Source organism: Kryptolebias marmoratus, linkage group LG5, assembly GCF_001649575.2.
Source record: "Kryptolebias marmoratus isolate JLee-2015 linkage group LG5, ASM164957v2, whole genome shotgun sequence".
Taxonomy (NCBI): Eukaryota; Metazoa; Chordata; class Actinopteri; order Cyprinodontiformes; family Rivulidae; genus Kryptolebias; species Kryptolebias marmoratus.
Window position 1 is genome coordinate 654,133 of NC_051434.1, and position 10,804 is coordinate 664,936.

The following is a 10,804-nucleotide window of genomic DNA, read 5'->3' on the forward strand; positions in this document are numbered from 1 at the left end:
AGATCAGAGGTGGTTTTTCTCTTTAATGTGTAAATTAAAAAGCTGCTCATCCGTCATCAGGTTTTAGTGTCTGTGAGCAAATTAAAGCAGTTAAAAGAAGAAGGAAAAAGCTCCAGCTGTAAAACTTTAAAAACCTCCTTTTTCTCATCTGTTCAGCAGGAACATTTTATTTAATTCCCTCATGAAGCCTCCCTAACACTTCCTGCTTTCCCTGATTTCCTCCTCAGATCAGCTTCCTGCAAACATCTGAACAAAAATCACAAATAAAGCAGATTAATTAAAATCATCAGTTATAAAAATAAAATCTTATTACAGTAAAGGAGGAACTCTCTGTGAGACGGACCTGCTGTTTCCCAGGTGGAGGCTGTCGGATTTTTATTCTCTGACAGTAAAACAGCAGAACATCCCATCATGGAGGAGTCTGACTCTTCTCCACTCACAGAGCTCCTGCTGCAGGATGAAGGCTGATGACAGAAACAAACAGGGATGGTTTCCTTTAAAATTATGTTTTTATCTGTTTTAAAGGAAGTTTAGTGATGCTGCAATCAGACGAGATCATGATAAACCAGAAAATGTGAATTAAAAATTCAATAAATACAAAAAAACGATAAGAATACAACGATGAGCCTGGGGTTTATGCTAAAACTTCTTTCTTCTTCTTTATGTCGTCTGACAAATCTTATTAAAAACTGGTGAAGTCAAACAGATTTTGGATTAATTTTAAATTTTAAAACAGAATGAATAAAAAACCTCCCAGAGTCGGTATATTTATTTATATCACAATAAATGGTTCTTTTTATTTGAGTTTTTATCATTTTGCTTGTTGTGACGTCATCTCCAGTCGCTGGTGTTTCTGGTTGTTTTTTTTCTTGTCAATAAAGTTTGATTTTGAAGCCGGGGCCAACATGGCGGAATACGACCTGACAACAAGAATAGCTCATTTTCTGGACCGACACCTGGTTTTTCCTCTGCTGGAGTTCCTGTCAGTTAAAGAGGTGAACAGATTTTATTTTTATTTAACGCTGAGATGTTCTGAAGCTGATTTTCAGCGAGAATTGATCTGATTTAAACACGAATTTAGCAACAAGCTAACGGCTAACAGCTAGCGGCTAACGGCTAATCTGTCAGCCGCTGATTTAGCTCTTATAATGTTTGTGTCGCTGTAATATTTGTAAATAATAAATAAAAATTAAGTGACCATGGTGTAAACTGAGGTTGTTTTATAGTTAATTTGTTATCAGGATGTTAGCTTTAGCCGGACAGAAACTGTTGAAAATCTCCTGATTCATAAACAAAACTGGGTAAAAATTCCCATTTAGATCTCATTTATTTATTTATTTTTTCTAAAAGAAGTCTGACTTTCTTATAATATTTCAAACATAAATAGCAGGCCTTTTAAAGTTTTTCAGTGTTCAGTGAAGATTTTTAGAGCATTGGTTGTTTTGTTTTGCACCTTTTGAGTTCTGAATTCTATAAGAGTTGATAAACCACATGAACCAGGTCCTACAAGTGTTTTCATTTAGAGTTTAATCAGTGTGCTTAGAGGAGGTCAGGAGTCCAGATGAGTTTACAGCCATCTGTGAAACACGGAGGGGGTTCTGTCATGGTTGGGGCTGAATGTCAGCCAGTGTTCCTTCAGTCTCTGTTCTCCTCAGAGCCAAAAATTCAACATTTCAGCTGTGTGGGATCATCCTGACAGAACAGAACAGGGAACCTGAAAGGTTTTCAGAGGGAAAATCATGGTGGTCAAACTAAACACTGACCTTGTTTTTGTAGTATTACCTGTAGTACAGTATTTCCATATAAATATATAAATTATATAAATTACTGCAGCATAAAGAAATGATGGACTGTTAGTTCTGCTCAGTCTTGTGGTTTTAAAGACACACAGATGACGGATCAGAAACGGTGAACTTTGTTTCTGTTTTCAGATCTACAATGAGAAGGAACTTCTACAGGGAAAGCTGGACCTCCTCAGCGACACCAACATGGTGGATTTCGCCATGGATGTGTACAAAAACCTGTACCCGGACAAAGAAATCCCCCACTGTAAGGAAAAGCACGTCCAGTTAAAACATCTGTCCCAGATGTTTCTCTGAGGGGACTCCAGTTGTTGTTTCTGCTTAAAATCAGCTTATTTTCTCGTGCACAGCTCGTAAAACTGTAGTGGAGGTTGTGCACATTATTTCTTTTCCCACATCATCCCACCTCTGCAGCCGCCCCACGTTCAAGATTCAGTCCACTGGAGGAGAGAAGATCCAACCAATAATTATTATTTCTCACCTGTTTCCTGTCAGACGTCTGCAGTGAAACTGTTAGCAGTTCGAGACGCCGCCGAGCCGATGACTCTGCGATTATTTTAAGTAAAATGGTTTTAAATGTGTAGAAAATTCAACATCAGGCCTGCGAGCCTCAGCTGATCAAGCCGTGGCTGCAGCTCAGAACGATCCTGGCGTTATTCTGCACCTAAAACATGTTTTTAATCCAACCTGAGTTTGTCTTCAGTGTGGTGCGCAGCTGTAAACATCTGTGGGTTTGACTTGGATCTCTGTGTTTCAGCCCTGAGGGAGAAGAGGAGCACCGTGGTGGCTCAGCTCAAGCAGCTCCAGTCAGAAACCGAACCCATCGTTAAAATGTTTGAAGACCCAGAAACCACTCGGCAGATGCAGTCCACCAGGTGCTCATAAACCCCGCCTTCAGCAGCTCTGTTTACGATGTTGATCTATAAACCTGCCTTCTGTTTTCTCATCAGAGACGGGAGGATGCTGTTCGACTACCTGTCAGATAAACACAACGTAAGTTTCTTCCTGTTGAGAAGGTTTTCTGCTCTGGAACCGTAGAACGTGTTTCCATAACAACCAGCTGCCACCTGGAGGCGAATCCTGAACACGGCCCGACGCTCGTTCCCCTCTCAGTAATCAGAGGAACTCTTCTTGTTCTGGCTCTGATCGGATGTGCGGGTTGGATTTGTTTTGGATTAGTCGGGTCTGACAGCCGTGGAGACGATGCTCTTCGCTGGGATTAAAGAACAGAGTTAATTTTGGGTGAAAGATGAAACCTGTTGAGCTGCTTCCAGCTCTGCAGCGTCTCTGAATCAGAATAAATCCAACCCTGCAGACTTTCAGCAGCATTTTAAGGTTGTCTTGGAGCTGTCTTTAAGAGTGGTTTTTATTCCTCCTGTAGTTTCGTCAGGAGTACCTGGACACGCTGTACAGGTACGCAAAGTTCCAGTACGAGTGTGGGAACTACTCCGGGGCCGCTGAGTACCTCTACTTCTTCCGTGTTCTGGTAAGAAAATCCTCATGTGAGCAGAAGGATCTGAGCTGTTTTGGTCCAGAGTATGAAGTTTGTGGCTGTTTGTCAGGTTCCCTCGACAGACAGGAACGCTCTGAGCTCGCTGTGGGGAAAACTGGCCTCTGAGATCCTCATGCAGAACTGGGAAGCTGCTATGGAAGATCTGACTCGACTAAGAGAGACCATCGATAACAACGTAAGCATCGGTCTGTGGATACTGACTTTAGATGAATTCGTCAGGAAAAAGAAAAGCTGTGGGTATTTTTGTTGACACTTCCTGGTTTCTCCGTTCAGTCGGTGAGCTCGCCGCTCCAGTCGCTCCAGCAGAGGACCTGGCTCATCCACTGGTCCCTCTTTGTGTTTTTCAACCATCCTAAAGGTCGAGACAACATCATCGACCTGTTTCTGTACCAGCCTCAGTGAGTCATGTGCAGATTAAACCCTTCATGCTGTTTTACCAGGTTACCTGAACATGTTCTTTCTGCGTTTTGTCTCAGGTACCTGAACGCCATCCAGACGATGTGCCCTCACATGCTGCGTTACCTCACAACCGCCGTCATCACCAACAAAGACGTGAGGAAACGCCGACAGGTTCTGAAGGACCTGGTTAAAGTCATTCAGCAGGTCAGAAAAACGGCAATAATTTTCATGAAATCAGTCCAGGTTGTGTTTATCCCTCAGCAGTTGTGTTGTTTCTGCTGCTGCAGGAGTCGTACACCTACAAAGACCCCATCACAGAGTTCGTGGAGTGTCTCTACGTGAACTTTGACTTCGACAGCGCCCAGAAGAAGCTGAGGGAGTGCGAGTCGGTAAGGATGCTGCTCTGAGCTGTTAGCCGTGCTGGTGGCAGGCGTTTCATTCGGCCTCAGAGAATCTCGTCTGGTTTTCAGCTTAATTTTCAGAGCAGAGCAGCTGTCCGACGTGGGAACCTTCAGCTGCAGTGTCGCACTTCACACCTTCTCAGAAATGAGTCTTTACTCTTCACGTAGAAACCTGAGCTGTCCTCTCAGAATGATGGAAGTATGAATCAGCTGTTTGTTCGTTCTCAGGAGGATTTAATATTCAGGGTCTTTAAAAAAGATTTTATTACCTTACAGATGGCATCAGATGTTTTACTTCAGAGTAAAAGCTTCAGTTTCAAACCTTTTCATTAGTGGGGAAGGAAGTGTTTCAGGTGAAAACCTCAGAGACGGGTTCTGTTTGTGACCTCATGTTTCTTCAGTTACAGTCTGAGAGATCAGACTGTCGGACTGAAGGAAATAATGATTTATTGTCACGCAGAGCTTCAATCTTCTGGTTTTTAGTCAAATTCAGTCAAACTCTGTCTCACAGTTTCTTTATTTTATAATTCTGTCCTTTTTTATAGTCACATTTATTTATTTCATAGCCACATGTATTAACTGAAGTCTTTATTTTATCTGAAAGTGCTGTGAAGTTAGAAACCGAAGAACTTTTGGTTGTTTTCAGGTTCTGGTGAACGACTTCTTCCTGGTGGCTTGTCTTGAGGATTTTATTGAGAACGCTCGCCTCTTCATCTTTGAGACTTTCTGTCGGATCCATCAGTGCATCAGCATCAGGTACGTTCATCCTGGACTCAGATTTATGGAGGACATCAGACTCGTCTCGCTGCCATCGTGTCTCTTTGTGTTGTTTTCACCAGCAGGGGGCAGTAATATGTTAAACTTTGTTCAATCCTGCATGAAACGAGGCACAGAAGCAGATCCTGCTTTAAAACAAACAAACATATTTAATGTTGTCTGTGCAGCAAAGAGAGACCGGAGGAACCAATCAGCAGTCCGTGTCTCTGTGGTCATCAGAAATACAACTTCCTGTTTGTGACAAACCGCTGCTGCTTATTTATCTCTGACTTATGAAAATATGAACCCAGGATAAATGAAACGTGTTGGTTTCAGCATGCTGGCAGATAAACTCAACATGACGCCCGAGGAGGCCGAGAGGTGGATCGTTAATCTGATCCGGAACGCCAGGCTTGATGCCAAGATCGACTCCAAGCTGGTGAGACTTTGTTCTGATCCCAGGAAGTGGGACTAAACGGGCTCCTGCTGAGGTGACTTTATTTCTGACTTCCTGCCTCAGGGCCACGTTGTGATGGGAAACAACGCCGTGTCGCCGTACCAGCAGGTGATCGAGAAGACCAAGAGCTTATCGTTCCGCAGCCAGATGTTGGCCATGAACATCGAGAAGAAGGTGGCTCACAGCAGCAGGAACGAGGTGAATTTCTTCTTTACTGTTAGAGCCTGGATCCGTCTGAGCCTCTGCTGCAGAAAACTGATTAAACCAAGAACCAGGGAGGATTTTATTCTTGTTTTAATGAAAATACAGATCCAGCTTAAATTCTGTGAGTGATGTTTTCACTCTGACCCAGTTTTAATGAAATAAACTCGTGTTTTCAGTGATCAGGAATAAACAGTGATAAGTCAGACATTTATTTATCTTTCACAGTTTGAGTGTTGTTAAATAAATAACCCCTCAGTTCTTCAGCGGTTCTTATTTTCTTGATATTTTTCTGTTTTCAGACTCCAAACTGGGCGGCTCAGGACTCCGGCTTCTACTGAGGAGAAAACCTGAGTGAAGAAGAACCAAACGGCTCCTTTAGATAATATTTATTCAGTTTATTGTAACCATGACTCATCAGTTTACCCACCGCTGTTAGAAAACTAAACAACTCCAGTAAAACTGTCAGAGGGCAGCTCGGCCTGTTAGGCTTTTCCTTTATTATTTATAATTATTTTATTTTATTTTATATTAGAACCTGTTGAAAACGTGTCACTAATTTAATTTTCTTTTAAAGTGTTGATCTAATTTTATTAAATGTTTTTTGCTCCTTTAGAAATCTGTCATGTCTTTCTTTGGCCACTAGATGGCGCCACAGGATCATTATTTCCTGCAGGGAGTCTGAAGCTCTTTCTGAACTTCTGATCTGCACAGTCCTGGTCCTGGACTCCTGGTCCTGGACTCCAGGTCCTGGTTCTGGACTCCAGGTCCTGGTTCTGGACTCCTGGTCCTGGACTCCTGGGCTGCAGGTAGAACGGATATCTTCTGGATGTGGTTTAAAGGAACCCGAACCCTGCCGTGTCTCAGGTGATGCTCTCTGTAATCCCTCCTGCAGGAGCTGTTTGTCCTCGTTAATCTCTGTCCACACCTTCAGTCTGAGGACTGAATGACTTCCTGCAGCCTTCTTGCTGTCAGTAAATATTTGATGGGGTGAGAACCCAGTGGAACCGGTCCTGTGAATGAAAGGAAAGCTGGACCTGAACGTACCGTTTGTCTCGTCATGCAAAATAATTGGCTGTCGGGTCTTTAAAGCGCAGCTCGGCGCCTCGAGGCGGCCATCTTTCTGTCACCTCACAGGTCTGAGCTGGCTCGGGATCAAACCCGGAGCTGAAACCGCCTCAGGTGCATTTCTGAGTGTCCCCATCACTCGACGGGGCCAGGATTCCTGCTCCGTCTGCTTCAGGGGAGTGGTTGAGTTCAACTCTGTGCTGTGAGCCGTGGCCACTCCTCCGAGCCGCTCGCACACACACACACACACACACGCGCGGAGCTGACGTGGGCTGAGGTCTGAGCCAGGCCTCTTGTGGAACAGCTGGTATCCATCTGCTGCTGCTGCTGTCGGCACCGAGAGGACAGGAGCTGCAGTCACGCTCAGGAACCAGTTCTGGAGACGTTCGGATCGGTTCCCCGCAGCTCCAACATGGACGCCCTGATCTCCTGGGCCGCCACCAACCCGGCTGTGGCCCGGCTCCTCTGGGTCCTGCTCCTGGTCGTGGCCACCTTCCTGGTCTGGCTCTTCTTCTTCTGCTGCTACAGCTGGAACCAGAGCTCCTCGCCGTCCATGGAGAGGTACCTGGCAGGTAGGTGGTCCCTGATGCCCCGCCCCCCCCTCAGAGGGGGCGGAGGCTCTCAGTGAGTCAGATTTCCTGAACGCTCAGTGGAAAAACATCACTTTTTCCTTTCCAACATGGTAGTTATTTTCCCAGAAGCTCCGTCTGCAGTTTGTGGTTGGAGCCCACAGGGTGGATGGGGGGGGGGCACAGTGGCTCTTTTTACTCTTAACTTAAACTTAACTTGCTGAGAGCCGCCAGCCTTACAGTATAATTTAGTCAAAAAAAGCCCATAAAACTGAACTTTCTCCAGTTTTTTTACAGAACCTGAGTTTCATGAATGAAAAGTCTGGTTGTCATGGTAACCGCAGCAACCATCTCTGACTCTGGAAAAGGTTCAGCCACATTAAAGCAACCACATATCCCAGCTTTAGTTTTGTTTGACATGTTCTGTGTTTGTTTTCTCCTCCCAGCGATGGCGTCCAGCTCCAGGTCTAAATCTGCGGCTCAGGTGAGGAACGTCGGATTTCAGTTTGAGCTTCTTTAAACGAGGAACTTCTAAACGTTTCAGCTTCCAAAGCACAAACTGACAGCAGCAGAGGCTGGAAGAAGGACACAAACTGGCTTTATGATAGTTAAAAATTTATTTTTGAACAACCCCAGTTTGGAAAAGTTGGGACCTGCAATCACTTAATTTCACTCATATTTTATTCACCTTAGTTATTAAATGCTCCTCCAGCTGTTTCTTTCTCATCCCTCTTACTTCACAGCCACAGATTACAGATGTTGCTGCCATCAAAATCAAAGTTAGTTTCCCAGAAAAAGTAAAAATGTTTGGTTTTAATATTTGATATGTTTGCTGTTTTCCACTGTGGATCAAATATGAGATTTAAAAATCATTACATTCAGTTTTTACGTTCTCAGAGTAGGTGTTTAATAGTTGTAGTGAAAATGACCTCCTGACCTTTTTAAAGTCCTGACCCCAACAGAAGGAACCACCAGATGTTCTGTCTGGTCCTGGTCCTCCTGTAGTACCTGCTCCAGCCTGAAGGGGGCCTCGCTCACTCAGAATCAGACATGATTGGAGCAAAAATGCTGCAAAAGTCGAACCTGGTCAGGATTTCTGCGTCATGAAGGGTTCATGTGGAGCCTGAGATCCTGCAGACCTGCAGAGCCTGCAGGTCTGCTGCTGCAAAACAACCTGCAGAGTTCAGTTAGATGTGAGGATCTGAGGAACTTTAACAAGAACCGAAATGATGCTTGGACAGCTGGGACACACCTGCTGCTGCAGAGACCAGGTCCCAGCAGGTCCTACCAGGTCCCAGCAGGTCCCAGCAGGTCCTATCAGGTCCCAGCAGGTCCTACCAGACCTCACCAAGATCCAACACGTCCCACCAGGACCCAGCAGCTTCCAACACGTCTCAGCAGGTCCCAGCAGGTCCTACCAGGTCCTATCAGGTCCAATAAAGGACCTCCGGTCCAGTTACAGCTCAGTACTGAGTCAGGGAGTGAAAGTCAGCAGCAGGATCAGAGAGTTGGGACCTGATTCAGGCTCAGGGGGTTTTAGGCCCTTTGGGTCCAAGAAGAACATGATTCTGGTCTTCATCAGAAGGATCTGATGGAGAATTCTTCTATAAAAACTCCTGAAGCTGATTTATTGATGACGTTCAGAGGAAGTCAGACTCAGTTTGGACTTTTAGAGAAGCTGTTTGAACCTCAGCTTTTATTTTCCTCCCAACCATCCAGACTTTCCTGGAATCAGAAGGTTTTCTTTGGACTTTGGCTGCTTTTCCTCCCAGTTTCACTTCAGCACAAGAAAAACTAAAAAAGAAAACATTCCTCTGAAAATGTTGGGCTGTAAGAACTGAAACTGAGAGAAAACTGGAGAACCGTTGATCCAGAACACTTTGACAGTAAATGATGATCAGTTTGTTAGAGTTTTATTACTGAATGAAAACTGCATTAATGACTGAAGATGCCGTAAAATCAGCCGAATGATCAGCTAACAGCTGAGATCCTCTTCAGGATGGTTTGCTGCAGAAATGAGCAGCGCTCAAACTTCCCGCTCCTGATGTTTCCAGCTTCCACTGAGCGTCGTGTTTGTAGTGATCCAAACCTTTCATGTCTGAGCTGAACTGGGCCGTCCGTGTGTGTGTGTGTGTGTGTGTGTGTGTGTGTGTGTGGGTGAGATGAGTGAAATGCCTCCATGAGTGGAGCTCTTTGTTTCGTCGTCAGTAACAGTCCACTTCCTTCGAGTGGCCGAACAAAGAGACGTGTGAGGACAGCAGAGCCGCCGTGCATCGGCCCTCAGGCTGTTCAGAAACTCTTCAGGAAATAAATAAAGTCTCTAACGATGGCAGGAGTGTTTGGAATCCAAATTAATCCTCATATTTATTTAAAACAACCAACAGGAAGCTGTAAGAAGGATTTTATTCCAGCTGAAAGACAGTATCTCGTGCTGCTGCGCAATCAGTCCTTTCAGAACTCATAACTGTTCATTATTCTGTGATAAGAGTGACCCCTGACCCCTGACCCCTGACCCTGAGAGCTGCACAGATTCAATCCTGTAAATCCTGCAGCAGGAAACAGTGAAACCCGACTGATTAACGAAGGCAGAACATGTCAGGTCCGAAACATCTGATTGTTTTCCAGGTTTAATCTGAAACAACTTCCTGTTTGTTTGGATAAATCTGGGATGGAGCCAGCATTCCGACTGCTGACTCAGCATCGGTTCCTCAAACCATCAGGTAATTCACCTGACTCTTGTTTCAGAGGAAGAAACGGCAGAAGGAGAAGCCGCCTGCCTCAGAATCTGCAGCCGTCAAACAGGAAGCTCCGACGTCTGCAGCAAGGAAGAGGAAGAGGAGGCCTCCTAAAGCCGGGTCAGAACCTCTGAGTCCGGCAGGAACCCAGAAGGTGAGGAAGTCGTTTTCTGTCATTTCAGAACCGCTTGGTTCAGATTTGATCCTGCAGCTCAGGTCCAGAAACATTTTAGACCAGAATCGGCCTCATCAGAACCAGAACAGGGTCTGTTTGGACCTGAATTAGGACACACTGTAGACCCGGTTCAGTTTCAGCACAGTTCCCCACAGATCGAGACAAATTATTTCCTCTTGCCTGCTGGATTTCAGCCGTTATGGACAGAAAAACAACAGATTTTAGACAGATCCACTTTAAAGTGCATAAAATAATTTAACTAATAAATTAATTTAACTTGCTTCTAAAACTGAAAGGTGCAGAAATCTGCAGGTTCAAACACAACAAGTGTCCTAAACAGTTGGAAGTTTGAGTAAAATGTAAATAAAAACAGAATGCAATGATTTCTAAACCTCATTAAACCATATTTGAGTCACAGTGAAAAAGTTTGGTGCTGATTGTAAGAAACTGGATCATTTTTGGTAAAGATAAGTTTAAAGTTGTGATCAGCAGCTGGACCGGACCCAACAGAGTCAGAACAAAGTGGGACAAATATAAAATAAAAACAATAAAAACTATAAAATGGCTCCATCGTTGTTGTTGTTGTTTGTGGGGAAGAAAAATGTCCGTCAGTGTGAACCAGGAGCCTCAGAGGGCAGAAAGCTGGCAGGGCCTCCGGGTTTCAGGACTGATGGGTGGACTGAGCCAAACCCCCGACCCAGTCCCCCCTCACCCCCTCACCCCCTCAC

General features: G+C 44.7%; 2 protein-coding genes across 2 annotated transcripts in view; both read left to right on the forward strand.

The window, feature by feature from the left end:
- The first annotated feature begins 858 nt into the window (after window positions 1–858).
- eif3eb (eukaryotic translation initiation factor 3, subunit E, b) lies at window positions 859–6,144 on the forward strand. The gene is made up of 13 exons (XM_017438520.3): window positions 859–995; window positions 1,932–2,049; window positions 2,560–2,677; window positions 2,753–2,795; window positions 3,184–3,288; window positions 3,365–3,490; window positions 3,589–3,713; window positions 3,792–3,918; window positions 4,002–4,103; window positions 4,762–4,871; window positions 5,208–5,310; window positions 5,392–5,526; window positions 5,832–6,144. Exons 1-13 carry the CDS (start codon window positions 906–908, stop codon window positions 5,868–5,870), a joined length of 1,341 nt encoding a protein of 446 aa, XP_017294009.1. The 5' UTR covers window positions 859–905; the 3' UTR covers window positions 5,871–6,144.
- An 850-nt stretch (window positions 6,145–6,994) lies between these two features.
- pleca (plectin a) overlaps window positions 6,995–10,804 on the forward strand; it is a gene marked incomplete in the record, with an annotated part of 89,410 nt that continues 85,600 nt past the window's right edge. The window contains 3 exon segments of the mRNA XM_037975754.1: window positions 6,995–7,169; window positions 7,613–7,650; window positions 9,912–10,055. Of these exon segments, the coding sequence (XP_037831682.1) occupies window positions 7,010–7,169; window positions 7,613–7,650; window positions 9,912–10,055 (342 nt within the window).

Excerpts from the sequence above, each read along its gene's own strand:
- eif3eb (XM_017438520.3), top strand. The coding sequence starts at position 906 with ATGGCGGAATACGACCTGACAACAAGAATAGCTCATTTTCTGGACCGA. Across the intron at positions 2,678-2,752 it reads CGGCAGATGCAGTCCACCAG|AGACGGGAGGATGCTGTTCG; the intron begins GTGCTCATAAAC and ends TTTTCTCATCAG. Across the intron at positions 3,289-3,364 it reads TCTACTTCTTCCGTGTTCTG|GTTCCCTCGACAGACAGGAA; the intron begins GTAAGAAAATCC and ends GCTGTTTGTCAG.